Below are 24388 nucleotides of genomic sequence, written 5' to 3'. Positions count from 1 at the left end.
CTGACTGGAATGGATCTTGCAGTATGAGAACCTTTGTTGTATTAATAAGGAAAGCCTGAATATGAAGGGACTTCATAGTTAGGCAGTTCAGATTTGCTGCATTACAAAAGAAGGGAACCATTAAAAGTTTATGACCTGGAGAATGACAAGAATAAAATCTTATTTAAGGAAGGTCAGTCTGGAAACTATGTTGTCTATTGAGAAAGAAAATTAATTTCCCACATGTTTTTTTCTTGTTCACTTTAATTTACCCCATTGTTTTTAACAAAGAATAATTTAAGCATCCTCCCATGGATTTTTCTTTCAGCAATGATTCTGCCAAGAAATTTGTCAAAAATCCTCCAACTGATAAGAGAATTTCAGAGGATCCTGGTATTACTTCATCTTGTGAAAAAGTGAATTCCTTAACTAGTACCCTGCTCTGTGTTCATGATGGCAGCAGTTTCAGTGAAGCAGATCATCACGAAGGAAGGTAAAACACTACTGTAATTTCCCATGAAAAAATAATAGCAATGTACACTTTTGTAGAAGCCTGATGTCCTGTTTATTCTTTGTTCTGACAGTTGACTATTCTTTCTAAATAACTAGTGACATGAGACATCAAAACAAAAGCAGCCAACTGTTGCTAGCTAAAATAGTGAAGATAGCAGGCCCAGGCTCCCTTGTACATACACACTACACAGTCCCAGAGATAATGTCCATTTTCTTCATTGTGGTGACAGAACACAGGACAGCTGTCAGTCAACAGGAATGTAATTTCTCTCATTCCTAGGCAGTAGGAGAAGGAATACCAGAATTGGAATCAGAAAGTTAAGAGGTCAAGTTTCAACTCTATGATCTACTCTAGGATTTATTTAGGTATTTGCAGCTGGGGGAAGGAATCAGGAAAGCCTTCATGTAGAAGGAGCTATTTAAGCAGAGTTTTGAAAGAAACATTGAATTCCAAGAGGTAGAAGGTAGGAGAGGGAGGAGCAGGAGTACATTCTAGGCATAGAAGACAACCAGGACTAAGGTAAGGAGTTGGGAAAGTGCATTTTGTGTGAGGATTAAGAAGTTCAGTTTGTCTGGACTATAGAATGCAGGAAGAAGAAGAATATTTAATAAGGTTAAAAAGCGATTTCCATCACTGATATTTAGTAAACTTGTTTATTCAAATTCCTCAACAAATTTAATCATCTCTACCCATATGAAGAGCACTTTATGAAGTTCTAAGGGAGATAAGAAAAAGGCTGTGTTGGGCTGAGCTCTAGTGTTTCTCTTGGTGATCTCATCTGCTCTTCTTGGCTTCACTTGTCCTCCCTTTGGAGATGAATTCCAGGTCAAGGTGTCCGTCCCTCGCTTCTCTCTTGAGCTATATTCCTGTATCACTAATTGCCTTTGGGGCTTCTCAGACTGGATGCCCAACATGCATCTTGATCTTACCATATCCAGGGCAGAATTATCTTCCTCCTGAGCTCTCCCCTCTTCTGAATGTCCCTGTTATTCTCAGGGATACCACCTTCTTCTCATTCACGCAGGCCTGCCACCTTGAGAAGATCCTCGAGCATGTCCTTGTCCTTCCTCCTGTTCAGTCTGTTGCCACGTATGGTTGTTTCTACCTTTTTAACATCTCTCATTTCTGTCTCCTCACATAGCCCACACCATCATTTCCTGGGCCCTCACGGCCTCTTAGATTATGACAATAATCTTCTAAACACATTCTTTGCCTTAAGCCCTTCCGCACACCAATCCATTCTTCATCCAGCTACCCAAGTGGTTTTTGCGAAGCAGCATCTTACTATTTCTTTGCCCCTGATCTTTTAGTTCTTGTGGCTCCCTATACCCCTCAGATCTAATAGAGCCTCCTCTGGCATTCAAAAGCCCTTATAACCTGGCTGCTTCCTGCCCTTGCAGTTTCTTACTCTTCACTTCTCTCCCCTGACTCTGCGTTCCAGCAGTATTAGCCTACCTGATGTTCTCCAAATGGACTTTCCCATCTCCCTTCTTTTGCCCCAAAGGCTGTCCTCCTTGCCTCTGGAATACTCTGTCCCCTCAAATCTACCTCTTAGATTCCCTAAAGACAGCCCAGATACCTTCTTCAAGAGACTTTTCTCAGTTCCCATAATCTACTCATGCCTTCTTTTCTGAGATTACCTTGCAGCCACTCTGTCTATCAGTAATTGGTATTTACCTACCTATTTACATGTTGTTTTCCCCATTTAGAAAGGAAGCTCCTTCAAACCAAGCCTGGGGGCAGCTGGGTAGCTCAGTGGAGTGAGAGTCAGGCCTAGAGACAGGAGGTCCTAGGTTCAAACCCGGCCTCAGCCACTTCCCAGCTGTGTGACCCTGGGCAAGTCACTTGACCCCCATTGCCCACCCTTACCAATCTTCCACCTATGAGACAATACACCGAAGTACAAGGGTTTAAAAAAAAAAACAGACAACAAACCAAGCCTGGTACCTCCCCTGCTTAGTAGCACAGGACCCCACACATAGGAAGCACTTCAAAAACGTTTGTTTGCTAACGGTGACCAACTCATTGGAGGAGAGACTCTATCCACAAATAGCTTATAGCCATCTTTCAGAAGCTCTCTTACCTTTCCTAAGGGAGCTTTTGGCAATGATTTCTCTGCCAATTTCTAAACTTTCGTATTTGCAATAGCAGAATCATTCTCTATCGTTCTAATCCAACATTATATAGAGTTAACACTTTTCATTCTTTTATTTTAATAATTTCTTTTTCTTATATTTTCTAATTGAAGTTCATGATAACATCATTTCAGTTAGACTGAGGAATCCTGGAAGATTCTGAAATACTAGAATAAGCCTAACAAAGTCTCTAATGGAAGTTGTTCTCTTTTGTTTTTCCTGTAAATCACTTCAAATTGTGATGCCACTCTAGATAATTATCTTTTTTGAGTGTGAATAGTATGGACTAGACTGCTGACTCAGTGGTTCATATAGCCCTAGATAGGATGGCAGTCTGCATCAGAAATAGAGTGTTCAAATCCTAAGGACAATGGTGAGGGCAAACTGACTAAATTACTTGAATTTGAATTAATGGCAGGTGTCTTAAAAGGTAAAAAGAATTTTGAAGGTGAAAATTTCAGTTTCTTCACAGATTTCATTGCAACATCTCCCCTGAAACATTTTAAATCATGTCCATTTCTAGTGAATTTTCAAAATATAGCAAAATGACTTCTGATTGTTTTCAAAATGAAGAAGTTAATTCTAAATAAACAATAGTAATGGAGAATATAGATGAGAAAATGTAGAAATCATTTCCACACCCAATTTTAGTCAGGAATTTTATCACCTGCCTCTTTTAAACTTTTGCCAAAGTCTTTCAGATGTAGTGCAACTTGGGAATTTTGAAAAACTCATTTCTTCTAAATCCTCTGTAGGTGTCCTCAGTAAACAGTTTAAAACCAAGAAAGCAGGCAGGGAAAAGGGAAGTGGATCCATGTATCCAGTTTATTGAATTTCTATTCTTTCAACATAGAAAGCCAAAGCACAGAAGAAATATATGATATATTTTTAATAGAAAGTTTAGTACCCTGGAGTAACCTGAACCTAGAAGTGTGGTGTTTATGTTTCATTTCTTACACATACTGGCTGAGAAACCAGGCCATGATTTAAAGCGCTAAATTGTAAAGCAAGGACCATGTCTCTTAATAGAGGGAGCTTCATTACAGTGAATTCCCTACATGATTCCCCTCCCCAAATTAAGGTTCTATTTCTTTAGAGGCTCAGACAAACTTAACTAAATAGCATTATAATTATTTCTACTCAACTTTGTTTCTAAAACAAGCAGTTTTAACCTAGGTTTGCACTGAAAGAAAAGGAAGAAAAACATTTGAATGTAGTCATGGTATTTAAAAACATCAGAGAACAATTAAGGAGAAAAGAAAAACTATATAGTAAAGAAGTGGAGATAAAAGAGCGAATTGAATTCTCTCTGCAGTTTCTGGACCAAGAACTGAGAACAGTAAGAAATAATGTGAAAACGTAAATTGGAATTTTAAAATGAATATTTCCATCTTTTCTTTGTTTTTTTCCCCCTTAAAACCCTTACCTTCCGTCTTGGAGTCAATACTGTGTTTTGGCTCCAAGGCAGAAGAGTGGTAAGGGCTAGGCAATGGGCCTTAAGTGACTTGCCCAGGGTCACACAATTAGGAAGTGTCTGAAGTCAGATTTGAACCTAGAACCTCCCATCTCTAGGTCTGGCTCTCAATCCACTGAGCCACCCAGCTGCCTCCTCCATCTTTTCTTTGTAAAGAATAATCTTGGATTTCCCAGGAGTGAGGAGGTGAATGCTTGTCAAGCATTTTTTAATGCTAAAAAAGTGAAATGGTCATTATGTGTAGTATAATTAACTTGATTTCAGTCATACACAAATGTATATTCATACATATATAATGAAAAATAAAGATGTTTCTTATTTTAGTATTTGAATATAAGACTACAAGGTACATTGCCATGGAAAAATAAAATGGAGCTAGTGTTGTGGAGTGAGTTTTGTTGTGGAAGAGCAAATGATGGTTCTTCCCTAAAGAACTGCAGCCCAGTCCCCTGTATTTTAATCTATGAAAGGGCTTATTCAAAGATAATTTAGTCAGGGCAATGGAACGGTCCAGTTGGGATGGAATTGCAGACTCAGGGGATTCAGATTGTTCGATTTTACTGAAGGTTTGCAAGCTGCTCTCTGCTTATCCTTGGGAATTCTCCACCCTCCCTCAGATTATACCTCCAAGTGGTATTCCAGGGGGTATTCCATGCTGAAATGTGGGAAAGGGACTGGGAAAAGCTGCAAAGATGCCCAGTATGCCTTTGTGATGTTCCCTCCCGTTTCCTTTTTTGTCAGACTTTCAAGTTTGTTTGGGTGTTTGAGTGTCCTTTCTCTGGCTTCCAAACTCTTATTCAAGGGGGATAAAGTTATAACATCCTTCAAGTTGGCTCAGGTGATCCTCTTCTCCCTTCAGGCTTGGAATATCAAGTAAATGCTTATCAACTAGGAAAGCACAAAGTTTAAGACTATATTCTAATTGGTAATACCTGCTAACTAATAAAAAGCATAAGATCTAAAAGCACAATTTAAAAAAGGATTTCAAAGTGTTTCTAATATTTTAAAGCACCATTTCCCACTGTCAATTTTCATCACTAGTACTTTTAAAAGTATGTCTCACTGTAGAGAGGCAGTCAATCTAGTGTCGTGTATAGAACTGGTCTCAAATCCAAGGAGACCTGGGCTCAAGTGTTGCCACTGACCAATCTGGACTAGTATGATTCTGGGTGAGTCATTTTTACCTGACTCCAATCGATTTCCACAAAACTCCTGTGTGGTTTTCTTTTTGAATTTGATCCCACTGTTCTGGACAGCTCTCTAAGAGTATGAGTTGCAGAAAAGGTGTCATCCTACATTGGTAGAGGGAGTTTTCTCACCTGAGAATTCTCTGAATCACAGATTCAGGCCCCTTCTCTATCCCTTACATTCCACTGTACTTCATCTTTCAGTCTTTCAGGAAAGTTTCTTGTTCTTTAGGGCCTTATAAAATTAACATTATCCAATCCATTAAACATGGAAGAAAGGCAAAGTCTTAATAGGCCAGAGTACTGGACTAAATGTAGTTATTATTTAAATTCAATAAGAATGACCATATACTTAGGTATAAAAAATTATTTTCACAAGTTCAAATGGGGGAAATATGATGAGATAGCATTTTGTCTGAAAATACAGAGGCATCTTAGTGAACTCTAAGTTGAATTTGAATCATCAGTGGTATTTGGCAACCAAAAGGCAAATGTATTTTTGGATTGCATTAGGAAAAGCATAGCTTCCAAGGCTGGGGAGGTACAAATACCTCTGTAGTGTGTCCATATCAGACTTCTCCTGGACTACTACATTCACCTGTAGCTAGCACAGAATTACGGTAGGAGGTAATCAGGACTGCAAATATGACAATGAAGGGCCTTGAGTCCATCCATAACATATGAAGATCAATCAAGGAACTGGAGGTGCTAATCCTTGAGAAAAAGAAAGCTCAAGAGGGACATGATTACTGTCTTCAGTTTTCTGAAGGACAGTCATGTAAAAGAAAGATTAAGCTTGCTCTTCTTCATCCCAAGGGAAAGAACTAAGCAATGGCTAGAAGTTGTAAACATGCACATTTTTAGGGTTGTCAGAAAAAATTGCTATCAAATAAAACCATAAGTAGGATGAGCCACCCTGAGAGATGGTGACTTCTTCACCTGCAATGGCTTCAAACTGATGCTTAAAGTCAGAAATTAAAATGGGCATAGATGTGACTGAATAATTGTTGAGACTCCTTCACAATTCTGAAATTCTATGCTCCTTGTTTCTTTTTATGTTCAATGCTACATTTCTTTGGATTTTTTAGCTATTTTTTCAGATTCTATTCCACCTAAAAATAAAATATTTTTGTTGAATTTTGTAGGTTTTTTTGTTTCTATGTTTTACTTTTATATTTTTTCAAGATATCATGTAGATACAATTTTCATTTTTTCATGTTTTGTGATTTGCTGACTTCTCACAAAAAAATGTGTTCAAGAATTTTATGTAATTGTTGTCTCCAGGCTGAAGAAGAGCGAAATGGCACTCAAAATCAAAATGTCAGAGCTTTGCAAGATAGACATCTGAATAACCACCTATGGATGCAGAAGGAAATAGTAGAAGCAACTACTTCTAAAGTGAATCAGAGTTCTGAGGTATTCACTTTTTTTTCAAAAGTTTAGGCATATTTTTAAAAGTCAAGATTTTTTTTCATTTTTGGACACATGGATATTTTCATATGACTGCATTAGACACCTATGGTTGCCAAAATCAACACAAGTGTTTTGTTTTATCTATTGCTTCTTTCATTTGAATTGAATGATACCTCCAGAGACCCACAGGTGTACTCCTATTGAAGAAAATCCCTGATTCTTAGTAGTGCTTCTAAACCTTTTAGACTTAGGAAAGGAGAAGCTCATAAGTTTCACTTGCCCCTAAGAAAAGAAAGGAATGCAACCCAGTAGGAGGCAACAACTTGAGCACACATCAGTTTTCTTCCTTTATTAAGTAGATTCCTCTGTTTGCCCTTTCCAGGCAGAAACTTTTTGAAAAGAGTTTCAAAATGTATGATAATAGTTTGGCTTTTTCCAAGTATTTTTAAAATGAAGGAATAAAAGTAAATAAAGCTATATGCATTATAAGGATTCATTATTCACATTCATCATTTTTCAACATAATAAAAGAGAAGTTCATCAGGTATAAGATTTAGGATTTTCAGTTTTCTTCTTTTTTGTTTCAATGCTAGTTTAAAGTAATTTATGTGAATTGTTGGCCCTCATTAAATGTGGAGAGAGGAGTGCTTCATTTATCTCAACTGCTGCCTATTCATGCTCTCCTCTTTGGTTTATAGAAGAGATTTCATAAAATGAGTTTCCTACATTTCTTCATAAACCTGTTTCCACCAGTGCTTGATGGGGCAAAATGCTTCTGGACCAGTTCTATTAGGATGGAAGTGTAACACTAATTTTTAAAAATATTTTGGCCCCATTAATTCTTATTCCTTTAAAATTTGAGGGTTAAGGTTCAATTACCAACTGCTGACTATATTTTGGGCCTCACTTTTCCCATCTGTAAAATAAAAAAGTTGGATTAAAATACCTTTAAAAGCTCTAAATGAATGATAATATAAAAATGCTACAGGTCTATCAGGAAAAATTTTTTTCTCAATATATGCTAAGAAATTTTAAGTTCATTATTACTTCATTGATCTGCTACTAAGATAATTGTGACAGGACAATCACTCTACAGGAAGGACACTTTTATATCCTCAGTACCTATGGGGAAAATAACAAAAGTTAAAAAATAGATTTGGAGTGTGAAGTGATCTAGATTTAAATCCTGTTTCTAAAATTTACTACGTTTGTGATAATGGGCAGATCATTGAATATATCATCATATGTAAAATGGAGATAAACACCCATGAATATTTCCTTCATAATAGTGTTACAAGACTTAAATGAGATAAGCATCTCATTTATTTATATATCATTTATTAAATATCTCATATTTATAATATATCATTTATGCAAACTTTAAAGAAAGTATACATATGTTAGGTATTGTTAATTTTATTGTAATATTACAAAAAGGCAGCATAAAATAGAATGGATACAGAAAAGAAAGTAAAAGTAGAAAGGCAGACAAATCTGGGGGCCAAAATATATAATTTGTAAAATGTCCTCTATGTTACATAGTGAAATGCCCATCTGTTTTAAAGACTATCTTAAGTACTTATCTTCTGATTAATGCAGCACTTTTAAGTCCTGTTCATTGGGAAAATTGAGTGAGACAGAAATGTAACATAGGTAAAATTCTTTTGATTTATTTCTTCTTGGAATAAACTATACTTCTTGTCACCTTGGAGTTTATTTTTAAAAACTAGGAAACAATCAGAATGTCTAATTTTATTTTGAGTAACAACTTTTTTTCTGTTTATTGCGTGTAGCTTCCTGATTGTCATGAAAAAGATCTGCTGCTAAAAAAACATACCCTTCAGCATGAAATTGCCATGCTCAAACTGGAACTAGACACAGTAAAAAATCAGAATCAGGAAAAAGAAAGTATGTATGCTGAAGAAAAAGAAATTTTAAAAGAAAAGAATGATGAACTTCAAAATAAAATAAAACTGAATGAGGAGACATTAACAAAAATTCAGTACAAGTACAACAAAGAACTTAATGTTCTGATGATTAAGAATGTAAAGCTGAAGTTTAAATTGAAGAATGAAAAGCAAAATAGAGAAAGTGCAGAGACAGATGTCGAATCTTGCCATTCCTGCCTGACTTCTGCTATTAGTGATCATGAACTAAGTCAGACGTCAATAGAAGACCTTGAATACTCTTTTCAGCAAGAACGAGATGAATGGCTTCATTTACAAGACAAGTTAAATTATGACTTGTCTATTCTAAGAGATTACAATGATGTCCTTTCTCAACAACTTTTAAAAGCTGAAAATAAAGTTAATAGTTTAGAAAATGAGCTGAAATACTTACATGATTCCTTCAGAGAAAAGACATTGTTTTTAGAAAGCACACAGAGAGACCTGAACCAGATACAATATGAAATAAGGGAACTTGAACACGCAAATCAAATTGAAGATGAAAAAATAAACGAATCTATTGCCAGACAAGCATCCCTGCAACATGGAATAGCCAAAATCCAGAATGAAAATATATTGCTTCGACAACAATTAGAAAATGCCCCAAATAAAGTCATCATTAATAGAAAAGTAGAAGTAAGTGATGTTGAGTTACACTTTACTGAACCCTCCAATCAACTTCATGCTGACAGAGAAGAACAAGTTCTTACAGTTGAAGAGAGAAATGAAGAGTTAATCAATGAGTGTAATTGGTTAAGAGGGCAAATGTATAAATATGAAAATGAGGAACGAGAAAGAGAAGTAGGTCTTAAATATCATTTGATAATCATCTCTGAATTTCTGAAATGACTTTCATTTCATGATTTTACATTAGCTTTTTATCTCATTTTTTCTTTAAGAAGTCTGTCAGACTTTAGTTAAAATTATTTTACAAAATATGTAATCTAACATAAGAGAAAATTTTAACTTTCTTTTGTTTTTTAGCTTCATTTGCTATAATTAATATATACAATGATTTTCTTTGCTGATCAATTAAAAATAACAGGATTTTTGTAGCATATCTGTGCCTGTACATAAATATATATAAATATATAACATATCATACTTAACATCTATCTGTGTTTATATATATTTACATGTATATGTGTACACATATACACACATAGACATACACATAATCCTTCTAGGTTAGAGTATGAAATGACTTTTCTTCAGTAGTAAGCATCCCACCTAAACACACACACGTTTTTACTTTCTGGAGACAAGATCAATCACTTTAAGTGTTTTTACCAAGCCTGACAAGCATATCAGTTTTCCAAAAGAAATCATTCCATTTTTTCTCATACATGTCCTCATTCTTGTATGGTTAGATGTAAAGAAATAAGATAATAAAATATTTGGATTAATGGAAGGGGAAAGCCTCTAATGTTTTCATAAAACATAAGAAGATATGTACTCTTCCCTCCTCTGCCTCATATGTCAGCCATGTGTTAAAGTTTTATTGCCCTTGTGGCTTTCGGGAAAATATGGTATTATTTTAAAAAAGATGGAATGGGGAAATCAGACTGAATGCTTTATGAGCAGAATACTGAACAAGTAGGAAGATAGCTTTTGATCCATGTTGAACAGAGGATTGAGTGATAACATCAAAAGAGTTTTGTAGTTTTGAGGATCTGAATTCAAATATTTTTCTCTAACAATTACTACCTTTATGACCTTGAGTAACTCATTTATTGTCTTTGGGGCTTAGTTTCCTCATCTGCAAAATGAGATGGTTGGATTAAATAAGTCATTTTCTAGTTCTCAATCATATGAATATGTTCATGAAATTAACATATCAATTAATTTTGAAGGCATAAATATTTATGCATATAATATTTGTGAAATAAGTAATAGAAGTAATATAGACATATTTTTGTCAGGGTTCAATAAGACAACTTCAAAAAGAACTTGCTGATATCCTCAAAAAACAATCTAGGACAGAAGCTTCACTAGAGGTTATGTTACATTATCAAAATGATTTGGAAGATAAGAACCAACAACTACAGAAGGAACTAGATCAACTCAAAAGTAAAGTATGTATGCAAAAAAATCAGTAATTTGTCATTGATTAATAGTATTTTTAATGTATTTCCTTTGTATCAGTATTGCATATTTCTAGAACATTGTAACTTTCATTTATTTATTTAAAATTTTTTGTGTTTTATTTTACTTTATTTTATTTTAATTAGTTTATTTATTTAGAATATTTTCTCATGGTTACATGATTCATTTTATTTCCTTCTGCCTCAACACCCCACCCTCTGCCCCCGTAGCCAATGGGCAATTCCACTGGGTTTTACATGTATTATGGATCAAGACCTATTTCCATATTATTGATAGTTGGACTAGAGTTATCATTTAGCATCTACATCCCCAATATTATCCCCATCAACCCATGTGTTCAAGCAATTGTTTTCCTTCTGTTTCTACTCCTTCAGTTCTTCCTCTGAATGTGGATAGTTTTCTTTCTCATAAGTCCCTCAGCATTGTTCTGGGTCATTGCATTGTTGCTAGTAGAGAAGTCCATTATGTTCGATTGTATCACAGTGTTTCAGTCTCTGTATACAATGTTCCTGGTTCTCCTCCTTTCACTCTGCATCAATTCCTGGAGGTCATTCTAGTTCACATGGAATTCCTCAAGTTCATTATTCCTATGAGCACAATAGAATTCCACCACCAATAGATACCGCAATTTGTTCAGCCATTCCCCAATTGAAGGATATGACTTTTTTTTCCCCAATTTTTTGCCACCACAAAGAGTGGCTATAAATATTTTTGTACAAGCCTTTTTCCCTATGATCTCTTTGGGGGAGGGGGCATAAACCCAGCAGTGGTATGGTTGGATCAAAGGGCAGACAGTCTTTTATAGCCCTTTGAGCATAGTTCCAAATTGCCATCCAGAATGGTTGGATCAATTCATAACTCCACAAGCAATGCAATAATGTCCCAATTTTGCCACATCCCCTCCAACATTTATTACTTTCCTTTGCTGTCATGTTAGCTAATCTGCTAGGTATGAGGTGGTACCTCAGTTATTTTGATTTATATTTCTCTAATTATAAGAGATTTAGAACACTTTTTCATGTGTTTGTTGATAGTTTTGATTTATTTATCTGAAAATTGCCTGTTCATGTCCCCTTGCCCATTTATAAAATGCAGAATGACTTGATTTTTTGTACAATTGATTTAGCTCCTAATATATTTGAGTAATTAGACCTTTGTCAGAGTTTTTTGTTATAAATATTTTTTCCCAATTTGTTGCTTCCCTTCTTATTTTGGTTGCATTGTTTTGTTTGTACAAAAAACTTTTTAATTTAATGTAATCAAAATTATTTATTATACATTTTGTAATTTTTTCTAAGTCTTGCTTGACTTTTTTTTTTTTTTTTTTTTTTTTTTTTTTTTGTTAAATAGTTGTTTATTGGAAAAAGTGGGCCGAGGAGGGGTCACTAGATTCACCACAGAGCAACAACACCACACAAGTTAGGAGTGATGGGAGAGGTCAGCACAAAGCTCTGGGATCTCAGCCTCTTCCTGGACTGTGAGGGATGGCCTGGAGTGTTAGGGCATACCCAGATGGAAGGCCTTGACTTAGTAGGCATGGTTAGAGACAAAGAGGGACTCGCTGGCTGCAGCTCCTGACTTTCCAGATGGAGTATACTTGCCTTGAGCAGCCTGGCTATTAGCCAAGGCCCGCTTAACATATTCCTCCTGGGCAGCCTGGACATTTTCCTTCTTTCCACCCCAGGTCTTGAGGGCAGATGCCTGCAGGGCTCGGCCATAAGAAAAGGTCAGGGACCATGGCTTGTGCAAGGGGCAGGTGTTGATGGCATTAAGATTGATGGAGGCATCCTCCTCACTCTGACCCCCAGACAGGAAGGTGATACCAGTGACTGCAGGAGGCACAGTCCGGCGAAGAGCAGTTACAGTTGCCATTGCAATCTCCTCATGTGAATATTTCTGGGTACAAGCATGGCCAGGAGTGACCATGTTAGGCTTCAGCAAGGTCCCCTCCAGATAGATATGGTGGTCACTCAAAGCTTTGTAGACAGCAGCCAGAACCTTCTCGGTGACATACTGGCAACACTTCAGATCATGTTCTCCATCAGGGAGGATCTCTGGCTCCACAATGGGGACAATGCCATTCTGCTGGCAAATGCTGGCGTATCGGGCCAGCACATTGGCATTCTCCATGATGGCAAGTGGAGAAGGTGTATTTTCCCCAATCTTCAGTACACAACGCCACTTGGCAAAGTCAGCCCCATCCTTCTTATACTGGGCACAGCGCTCAGCTAGCCCATCCAGACCTTGGGTGGTAGTCTCCCCATTGGTCCCTGCCAGGGGCACTACACCTTTGTCCACCTTGATGCCCACAACACCACCCTTGGCCTTTATGACTTTGGGAAAGGGACGACCATCATCAGCTTTCTGGTAGAGCGTCTCATGGAAAAGGATGACACCTCCAATGCAGTTGTTCACTCGATCATCTGCTGTCAGAAGTAACTGCCTATAAAGGCGGCGATTTTCTTCTGTGTTCTCAGTTCCAATGGACTGCAGCCGCTTTGCAATGCTGCCTGTGGACTCATCTGCGGCCAGGATCCCCTTGCCTGGAGCAACAATTCTTCGAGCTATATCAGAGAGCTCTTTCTTTTGCTCTGGTGTCAATGCTGGGAATTGGCAAGGCATGTTTTTTCTTTAGCTGTACTGGTAGTTTCCTGGCCTCAGAGGTGAACTGCCGGTCTTGATGGTGAGTTTACCGGCAGGAAGAAGACCACTTATGGTCGGGAGCCGAACTTCTGCGAGTCTTGCTTGACTTTTAAAAATCTTTCCTTTCCCAAAAATCTGACCAGTATACTATTCTGGGCTCATCTAATTTACTTATAGTTTTCTTCTTTATATTCAAGTCATTCACCCATTGTGAACTTATCTTGGTAAAGGGTGTAAGATTTTGATCTAGACCCAATCTCTCCCATACTGTTTTCCAATTTTCCCAGCAGGTTTTGTTAAATAGTAGGCTTTTGTTCCAAAAGCTGGGCTCTGTGGCTTTATCATAGACTGTCTTGCTGAAGTCACTTACCCCAAGTCTATTCCACTGATTCTCCCTTCCGTCTCTTAGCCATTGTTTTGATGACCATTGCTTTATAGTACAGTTTAAGATCTGGTACTGCTAGGCCACCTTCCTTCACAGTTTTTTCATTACTTCCCTTGATATTCTTGATCTTTTGTTCATCCAAATGAACTTTGTTATATTTTTTTCTAATTCAGTAAAAAAAGTTTCTTGGTAGTTTGATAGGTATGGCACTAAATAAGTAAATTAATTTGGGTAGGATGGTCATTTTTATTATGCTAGCTCATCCTATCCATGAGCAATTAATGTTTTTCCAATTGTTTAGATCTAGTTTTAATTGTGTGGAAAGTGTTGTAGTTGTGTTTGTATAATTCCTGTGTTTGTCTTGACAGATAGATTCCTAAGTATTTTATATTGTCTAGGGTGATTGTAAATGGAATTTCTCTTTCTAACTCTTGCTGCTGCGAAGTGTTGGAAATATATAGAAATGCTGATGATTTATGTGAGTTCATTTTGTATCCTGCAACTTTGTTAAAGTTGTTGATTATTTCCACTAGCTTTTTAGTTTATTCTCTAGGATTTTTTAAGTAGACCATCATATCATCTGCAAAGAGTGATAGCTTGGTCTCCTCATTGCCCATTTTAATGCCTTCAATTTCTTTTTCTTCTTTAATTGCTACTGCTAGTGTTTCCAGTACAATGTTAAATAATAGAGGTGATAATGGGCATCCTTGTTTAAATCCTGATCTTATTGGGAATGCTTCTAATTTATACTGATTGCAGATGATGCTTGTTGATGGTTTTAGATATATATACTGTATAAGAAAATATTTGACAGCCATGTTGAAGTCAAGATAGTGGACAGTTACCTGCTTAGAATATGGAATCGACTGAGCTTGGCAGGAGCCTGGCATGAGCCAGTACAGTTAGGGATTTGAATCCACCTGGGTCTCAGTTGTGAGATATTTTGGAGTAAAGGGTGGATTGGGTAGGCCTAGCTTGTGCTCTATTCATTGTAAGAGGGGAAAACTAGATATTTAAGGTAGGGTCGCCAGAAATTGATTAACTTGATTTCAAAATAAAATAGACCCAAGTCAGGATGACTTTTATGGTGGTTTATTTACAATTAGGAAGGTTGAAGATAAGGAAGTTGAGAGAGAGAAACTCTGGCCCAGACTCGAGGTCTAAACCAGGTAGGTATTTAGAGGCCCCAGCAGAGAGGCACAGAGGTTAATTAAGCAAGGCTTCGAGCCACAAGGCCTCCTCCAAGAAGAGAGGCCTCCTTAAGGCTAGAGCCTCTAGAAACACCAAGGGAAGAGAGAGAGAGTCAGCGCAAACAGCTTAACTTACCCACGTGGCAATTCAAAGGGAAGCAGTTAGAAGTTCCAGCAGAGATCCTTCTACACCAAGTTCAAAAATGCCAATTTCCTCCACAGGAAGTTACCATCATATTTAAAAGATAGCAACTTTTGTCACTTTCTGCATCCACCTTCATTTTCAAGTGGACAAATTGCAGCCTTGACACTGTTTTGGACTGCCCAGAGGGCAGTCCCTTGTTTCTGATTTGTTAGTTATTATCACATGTGGGTAACAGACCTCCTCCTCCCCACTTAATTCTAAGTTGGGTGGGGTGACATTATTCCTGGTAGCTAAGTCTACACAAATGAATGAGGGTGAGCTAATTCCATTCACACATCATTCATCAACCAGCAACCAGCTTTCAACTGTTTCATCAATCCCTGTTTCCTGAATTACATTTACCAATAAGATCAACAAAACCCATCATTCAGCAGGATAACCTTGACTCTAGGTTGAGGCCTGTCAGCCTCAGCCAGGCTGTTAACAATCAAGAACTTTGATCAGTGTTATGGATAGTAAAATGACAATCATGTTGGATGTGCAAATAGCAGTTTTACCTCCATGGAACAAAGAATATGGCAGAGGGCAAGAGGTGGCACATGCCAAGACACAGTTGGAACCTTCCCTATAAATACAGAGGGCAGAGGTTCCTCTGGGCTTACTACTTCAGGGTTTGGAGGGAGGCAAGGGTTGTCAACCGTACAGGCCACAGATGGAAAGGTAGTTTTCCTAGGCAGGCAGGGAAAATTTATCTACTGTTTTGTTGAACCTATCAAATTGTTACTGATAAAAACTTTAATCTCTATTGCTCAGGAAGATCTATCAGCAATATATCTTATTTAGGATAGCTGTGAATCCCAACCGACTTCTGGTCTAAGGGAGACCCTTAAGGTTCCTTAGACCAGCATCTTAGGCCAAGCTCATTTAACATCTTGATTCAGTATATCTACTCTATAGGAGTTTGACACAGGGTTCGCCACCTACCCTCTCTCCCACTTCCCTCAATCCTTCATTCAGATTTATTCATTAAATTTAATTAATTACAACAGTCTCTAACAGTTTATCCATTAACTTGCATAGCCTACCTTGAAAGAGAGGATAGAGCTATTTCCTTCGATGACAGTCAGATCTAGTGATCAAGCTTAATTGGTCTAAATATTTAGGACCAAATTAAGGCTTGAGTTACTACATTGTTGACGCATCAGAAAGGCCTAGATTATCTTCTCAGTTATCAAATCCTTTCTGGTTCCTAGGTTATACTGTTACTAGGGTAAGCCTGACACCCTTGGAATTCTGTTTGCTGACTGTGAGCTTAGCCAGTAGCTGAGAATATTTATCCATTTCCTCTTAACAGGGCAAGATACTTGTGCTCAGGGGTGTCAATGGGCAATTAGTCCTTATTTTTTATCATAATCTACCAAGTAACAAAGTGACATAATATCATTCATATATATATATATATGAAAAGATTCATCAATAAAATAGACATCTAGATATATTTAAGGATTTCCAATTCCCACTTTCCCAGCCATTACCTAGCTCCTCCTTCCCTAGATCTATTAATTTATTAAATCTTCTTTAAAACTACGACTTGCCTGAGCTTCATCAAAGTTCTAGTGGGCTCTGGTTGATTACATCCTGTGCCTGCTTAAGGGAAACGGTTTATTATATTCCTTCAACATCAGTAATAAAATCCACAGTCAGAAAGATGTTATCCAAGACACAGGGCTTCAGTTGGGCAGAGTTAGTTGAATATATCTATTAGGTGATTCCTTGCTTGGCTGTTAGCCCTAGGCTACTTTAGTCATCTTGAGTTTGGGATAAGCAGATTCTCTGTAACATCAACTTCAGTGGGTGATCCTTTGGGGTTCACCATCATACCTAGGGGTTCCACTTAGGATTCAACACCTATAATTAACCCAGGCTCAAGACTCTACATAACAACTGTTTATTATTTTTAGGAAATGCCCTTCTATTCCTATACTTTCTAGTGTTTTCAATAGGAATGGGTGTTGTATATTGTCAAAGTCTTTTTCAGCATCTATTGAGATAATCATGTGATTTTGTTGGTTAGCTTGTTGATATGGTCAATTATGTGGATGGTTTTCCTAATATTGAACCATCCTTGCATTTCTGGTATAAATCCCACCTGACCATAATGAATAACCCTTGTAACCACTTGCTGGAGTCTTTTTGCTAGTATTCTATTTAAGATTTTTGCATCTATGTTCATTAAGGAAATTGGTCTGTAGTTTTCTTTCTCTGTTTTTAACTGACCTGGTTTTGAAATCAGTCCCATATTTGTGTCATAAAAGGAATTTGGTAGAACTCCTTCTTTGCTTTTTATGTCAAATAGTTTGTATAATATTGGGATTAATTGTTCATTGAAAGTTTGATAGAATTCACTTGTGAATCCATCTGGTCCTGTGGATTTTTTCTTAGGGAGTTCTTTGATGGCTTGTTCAGTTTCTTTTTTCTGATATGGGATTATTTAAGTATTCTATTTCTTCTACTGTTAACCTAGGCAATTTATATTTTTGTAAATATTCATCCATATCACCTATATTGCTTTATTTATTGCCATATAATTGGGCAAAATAGATTTTAATGATTGCCTTGATTTCTTCTTCATTAGAGGTGAGGTGTCTCTTTTCATCTTTGATACTGTTAATTTGTTTTTCTTCTTTCCTTTTTTTAAATTAGATTGACAAGTACTTTGTCAATTTTATTTGTTTTTTTCAAAGTACCAGCTTCTAGTCTTATTTATTAATTCAATAGTTTTTTACTTTTGATTTTATCAATTTTTCCTTTAATTTTTATGATCTTAATTTAGTTTTCATGTGGCGATTTTTAATTTGTTCACTTTCTAGTTTTTTGATTTGTATGCCCAATTCATTAATCTTTGCCCTCCCTAATTTGTTAATATATGCACTCAAGGGTATACATTTCCCCCTGAGTACTGCTTTGGCCTCATCCCACAGATTTTGGTAGGATGTCTCATTGTTATTCTCTTCAAAGAAATAATTAATTGTTTCTGTGATTTGTTCTTTAACTGATTTTGGAGAATTATATGATTTAATTTCCAATTAATTTTTGTTTTGCCTATTCATGTACCCTTATTAATTATTTTTATTACATTATGATTTTAAAAGGATACATTTATTATTTCTGCTCTTTTGCATTTGTTTTCCATGTTTCTATGCCCCAGTACATGGTCAATCTTTGTGAATGTACCATGTGCTGCTGAAAAGAAAGTGTATTCCTTTTTGTCCCTCTCTATTTTTCTCCACATATCTATTAACTCTAATTTTTCTATGATTTCATTCACCTCTCTTACTTCTTTCTTATTTATTTTTTGGTTTGATTTATCTAGAATAAATAGATAGAGGGAGGAAGGTTCAGGTCTCCCACTAGAATAGTTTTATTATCTATTTTCTCCTTAAGCTCCCTCAATCTTTCCATTAGAAATTTGGATGCTATGCCATTTGGTGCATACATGTTGAATACTTATATTTCCTCATTGTCTACTACCTTTTATCAGGATATAATTACCTTCCCCATCTTTTTTAATCAGATCTATTTTTACTTTTGATTTGTCAGATATTATAACTACAATTCCTGCTTTTTTCTCAATTAAAGCCCAATTGATTTTTCTCCAGCCTTTGACATTCACTCTATGTATGTCTGCCTGTATCATGTGTGTCTCTTGTAGACAACATATGGTAGGGTTTTGTTTTCTAATCCATTCTGCTATTTGCTTCTGTTTTATGGGCAAGTTCATCCCATTCACATTCAGAATTATGATTATCAACTGAGTTCCCCAACATTTTGGTATCCTCTCATAGTTCTGCTTTCACTATTTCCTTTTAAACCAGTGGTTTGCTTTTAATCAGTCTCCCTTAATCCCCCCTCCCTTAGTTTACTTCTCTTTCCATCCCCTCCCTTTTTGTTCTCCTCTTATTATCTTTAAGGCCTGTTACATTTCCTTCCCCCTCTCTTTCCCTCCCTTTTTGAAGTCCCCACCCCACTATCCCCCTTGGTTTTTCCCTTCTAACTTTTCCCAGTAGAATAAGATAGAATTTGATATCCCAATGTATCTAGCTGCTCTTCCCTCTCAGAATTGATTCCACTGAGAGTAAGGTTTAAGTATTTCTAATTAACACTCTTCCTCTCCTTTTAATAGTATTCATCCTCTCCCCTTTCCTTGCACCTCTTTATGTGGAATAGATTATCCTATTTTTCTTATTCCTTCAAGTTTCTCTTGGTGCCATCTTCTATTCTCCCCCTTTCTTTTTTTGCATATCGTCTTAGACCATTCAGTACTCCAACCTCTCCCTATGAATGATTCTTCTAATTACTATAATAGTGAATACAATTTTTGAAAATTACACATAACATTTCTCCATATAGGAATACAAATAATTTGATCTTATTGAAGCCCTTAAAGAAGCAAATTTTTTAAAAAAGAATTTCCCCCCTCTCTTTCTTATTTACCTTTTCATGTTTCTGTTGATTTTTGTAGTTGGATATCGAAATTTCCACTTAGTTCTGGTCTTTTCTTTACAAATACTTGGAAATTTTCTATTTTGTTGAATTCCCATACTTTCACCTGGGAGTATATAGTCAGTTTTGATGGGTAGATGATCCTTGGTTGTAGACCCAGTTCTCTTGCCTTTCTGAATATTACATTCCAAGCCTGTGGTCTTATAGTGTGGAGACTGCCAGATCCTGTGTAATCCTGATTGGTGCTCCTTGCTATCTGAATTGTCTCTTTCTGGCTTCTTGTAAAATTTTCTCCTTAACTTGGAAACTTTCGAATTTGGCAATTATATTCCTTGGCATTGTCTTGAGAATTTCATGTAGAGGGTAATCTATGGATTCTTTCCATGCCTATTTTGCCCTTTAGTTCAAGATCATCAGGGCAATTTTCTTGGATAATTTCTTGTAGTATGATGTCAAGATTCCTATTTGTTTCTGATTTTTCAGGAAGACCAGTGATTCTCAAATTATCTCTTCTAGACCTGTTTTCTTGGTCTGTCATTTTGTCAGTCAGATATTTCATGTTTCCTTCTATTTTGTCATTCTTTTGACTTTGCTTTATTAGTTCTTGCTATCTTGCAATATCATGGGCTTCTGCTTGCCCAATTCTGGTCTTTAGAGACTGATTTCCTGCTATAATCTTTTGATTTTCCTTTTTGTTTTGATCTATCCTATTTTCCAGCTATTTAATTTTGGTCTCCAATTTGCTTATCATTTCATTTGGTTTTTGGGCATCTTTCTCCAATTGAGAGTTTCTGTCTTAAAAACAGTTGATTTCTTTTTTTTTTCAAACATTTATTAATATTCATTTTTAACATGGTTACATGATTCATGCTCTTCCTTTCCCCTTCACCCCCCGCACTCCCCCCACTCATGGCCGATGCACATTTCCACTAGTTTTGTCATGTGTCCTTGATAAAGACCAATTTCCAAATTGTTGGTAGTTTTGCATTGGTGTGGTAGTTTCGAGTCCACACCCTCAATCATGTCCACCCCGACCCATGCATTCAAGCAGTTGTTTTTCTTATATGTTTCCTCTCCTGCAGTCCTTCCTCTGAATGTGGGTAGCATTCTTTACCATAAATCCCTCAGAATTGTCCTGGGTCATTGTATTGCTGCTGGTACAGAGGTCCATTACATTCAATTTTACCATAGTATATCAGTCTCTGTGTACAGAGTTTTTCTGGCTCTGCTCCTTTCGCTCTGCATCTGTTCCCGGAGGTCTCTCCAGTTCGCCTGGAACTCCTCCAGTTTATTATTCCTTTTAGCACAATAGTATTCCATCACCCGCATATACCACAGTTTGTTCAGCCATTCCCCAGTTGAAGGACATACCCTCCTTTTCCAATTTGTTGCCACCACAAAAAGCACCGCTATAAATATTTTCGTACAAGTCTGTTTCTCTATGATCTCTTTGGGGTACAAACCCAGCAATGGAATGGCTGGATCAAAGGGCAGGCATTCTTTTATAGCCCTTTGAGCGTGATTCCAAATTGCCAGCCAGAATGGCTGGATCAGTTCACAGCTCCACCAGCAATGCATTAATGACCCAATTTTGCCACATCCCCTCCAACATTCATTACTCTCCCCTTCTTTCATTTTAGCCAATCTGCTAGGTATGAGGTGATACCTCAGAGTTGTTTTGATTTGCATTTCTCTAATTATTAGAGATTTGGAACACTTTCTCATGTGCTTATTGATACTTTGGATTTCTTTACCTGAAAATTGCCTATTCATGTCTCTTGCCGATTTATCAATTGGGGAATGGCTTGATTTTTTATACAATTGCTTTAACTCCTTGTATATTTGAGTAATTAGACCCCTGTCATAGTTTTTCATTATAAAGATTTTTTCCCAATTTGTTGTTTCCCTTCTGATTTTGACTACATTGTTTTTGTTTGTACAAAAACTTTTTAGTTTAATATAATCAAAACCATTTAATTTACATTTTGTGATTTTCTCTAACTCTTGCTTGGTTTTAAAGTCTTTCCTTTCCCACAGATCTGACAAGTAAACTATTCTGTGTTCACTTAACTTGTTTATAGTTTCCCTCTTTATATTCAAGTCATTCACCCATTCTGAATTTATCTTGGTGTAGGGTGTAGCTTTTTGGGGTCCTAAATCTTGTTGCTCTCAGGAACAGGCCCCGGAGCTGCCAATGATTCGATGGGTGCCCCAAACTTGCTCTATTTCTTTTTAGCTGGCTTCGGCGCTATAGGTGTTGTGTGTGGAGGGGGTGGGGGTGGGGTGGTTGCTCAGCCTGCGATTTAGTGAGAGCTGTTTCACCCCTTTATAGCATGGAAATGCCTCGATTCCACGTACCTTCCATGCTGTGCCCTGTTGTGGGGTTCCTCCATTCGTCTGGACTTGTTTTTATGTCCCCTTGAGGAGTTTTGTGTGTTTTGGTCAGGAGAGGTTAAGAGCTGCTTCTTACTCTGCCGCCATCTTAACCTGGAACCTGTTGATTTCTTTTTGAGGTATTTCCCACTTTTCTTGCCAAATCTTTTCCATCTTTCTCATGATCTCAGATTTGAACTCTTCCAAGAGCTTGTGACCAATTTTCATTTTGGGGGGAAGGTTTGGATGTGTTTACTTGTTTGTCCTCTGCTGTCTGCTCTGTGATCTGGATTTTTTCTCCATAAAAATTTTCCAGTGCCAGTGCCTTTCTCTTGTTCTTTCTGATGGTTGAACGTTGTATTTCTTGGATATTGTTAGCTATCACTATGCTGGTTTTTCCTTCTCAGCCAGAAGTCTGAGTGAGGTGGGCAGGCTCTCTGTGTATGGAGATATGGAGAAGTTTTTGCCTAAGACTATGAGTCTTGGCATGGCTTTTACCATCTGCTAGGCTTCTACTGTCTGCTGCCCCTCTCAGCTCTATTCCTGCACCCAAGGTCTGTGCTCTTTAGCCTCCTAGGGTTTCAAGTCTACCTGTTCTCAGGGTCAAGCCCTTGGTGGTCCTAGTCAGCTGCCCAAAACCTAGAGATTGCCCCTCACTTGCTCCTCTGCCTGAGGCTCCTTTTCCAGTCTCAGTGTGCTGATTCCACTGTCTGTTGCCCCTCAGCTCTAACTCTGAGCCCAAGGTCCATGCTCTTTAGCCTCTTGGGGTCTCAAGTCTTGCCACTCTTAGGGGCAAGCCCTTGGTGGTACCAGTTAGCTGTCAAGAACCTAGAGATTGGCCCATCCTTCCTTTAATTCTGGCTCACTGGCTTTGACTCTGACTCTGGCACCATAGGTGAGGTGAAGGAGGGTTGATCATGATGCTAGCGTTTTGCTAGGAGCGATTTCACCCCCTTATGGTGTGGAAATGCCCAAATCCCATGTACCTTTGATGCTGTGCCCTATTTTGGGGTCCCTTAATTCAACTGGATTTGGTTTTTTTGTCCTTTTGAGGTATCGTGTATGGGTTGGTAGTGAGGAGGTTTAAGATCCCTGCTTCTACTCTGCAGCCATCTTAACCCAGAAGTCCTGTACCTTTTATTTAAACTGACTTAGAATAAGACATATTACCTATCCTAAAATGATATAGTTATGGTCACTGTTTAGACAGTTGACAGTTTTGTTTTTTTCTATATCCTCCCATGAGGACTGAGTTGTTTTTTCAAGTAACAATAATACTTAGAATAAGGTATATCATATGTTAAGGTTTAAAAAGCACTTTGCTTACATTTTCTCTTTTAATCCCCCAAACAACCCTGTGAAGTAGAAGTTCTTTATCTGCCTTATCTGCCTTTATCCCAATTACTCATTAAAGAAAAGAAAAATTAAATTCACTTTTCAACTAGTTGAATTCCACCATGAAAAAGTTAAATTTTCTTGTTAATTGATAGAATATAGCCAGTGACTTTAGTTTTTAAAGATATACATATACCAAAAAGTTTAATTGGGAAGAATATAAGTTGTTCAGATTGAGAATTAAAACAATTAGATGGATAAAGAATCTTGATGTTATCATCTAATTTATTCAAGGTAATATCATCACGTTGATTTTCATCTTCATACCCTTTCTCAGGCTATTCCTCAAACTTATACTTTCCCATCTGTGCTACCTATCCAAAATCTATCCAATTTTCAGCTCTCTGCTTCTCAAACACTATCTTCACCTCTAAGTATCCTTTCAATGCAAAAAGTATAAAATCTTTGTCGTCTTCCTTTGACTTTTCCTATTGCTTTCACAATTTTCTGAATTGATGTAGAACTTTTCATCTGATAAACATATAATTTTGTATTTAATATGTATTACCTTATGGTATTATTAGACTATAGTTTCCTATATCAGTGTTGCTTCCCCCAACTAGCTAGTAATTTGTTGAGGACAGAATTTGTTTATACTAGTTTATCCTCTACAGAATTCCCTTTTATAGTATGTGGATAGTAAAAGAGTAAATATTGTAATTGTAGTAGTAGTGTACAGGTTAGAATTAGGAGCTTGACAAAAATAGAAGAGCAATTTAACAAATTTTTTAATTGGAAAAAAAGATGGAAAGATAGGAAAGAGAGAGATTTATCTATCTCACCCAGCACTATCTTAAAAACTACCTAAATCTTATATCAATCTATAAACCACCTTAAAACTATCATGTGAGAGAGCCTCATTAAAACTCTTCAGCCTAGCTAACCAGGCTGAACCTACACTATATATATATTCTAACTCACTAAATAATGGACAGCTACCAACCCACACACTCTTCTTCAATCAGATTCTATAGCAGCCAACTGTCAACAGCAACTGCCA

General features: G+C 37.0%; 1 protein-coding gene and 1 long non-coding RNA gene across 2 annotated transcripts; one reads left to right on the top strand and one right to left on the bottom strand.

Moving 5' to 3' along the window:
* The first annotated feature begins 340 nt into the window (after positions 1-340).
* Positions 341-8595, top strand: LOC123248718. Its single transcript, XR_006506356.1, has 3 exons — positions 341-472; positions 6574-6705; positions 8496-8595. It is a non-coding gene; the product is annotated as an uncharacterized LOC123248718 (long non-coding RNA).
* A 3541-nt stretch (positions 8596-12136) lies between these two features.
* Positions 12137-13485, bottom strand: LOC123249159 (fructose-bisphosphate aldolase A). Its single transcript, XM_044678146.1, has one exon. It carries the CDS (start codon positions 13374-13376, stop codon positions 12282-12284), a length of 1095 nt encoding a protein of 364 aa, XP_044534081.1. The 5' UTR covers positions 13377-13485; the 3' UTR covers positions 12137-12281.
* Between the last annotated feature and the right edge of the window lie 10903 nt (positions 13486-24388).

This window comes from Gracilinanus agilis, chromosome 5 (assembly GCF_016433145.1).
Source record: "Gracilinanus agilis isolate LMUSP501 chromosome 5, AgileGrace, whole genome shotgun sequence".
Taxonomy (NCBI): Eukaryota; Metazoa; Chordata; class Mammalia; order Didelphimorphia; family Didelphidae; genus Gracilinanus; species Gracilinanus agilis.
Note: the sequence above shows the minus strand (reverse complement) of the source record. Positions and strands in the feature narration are given on the sequence as shown.

Excerpts from the sequence above, each read along its gene's own strand:
- LOC123249159 (XM_044678146.1), bottom strand. The coding sequence starts at position 13,376 with ATGCCTTGCCAATTCCCAGCATTGACACCAGAGCAAAAGAAAGAGCTC.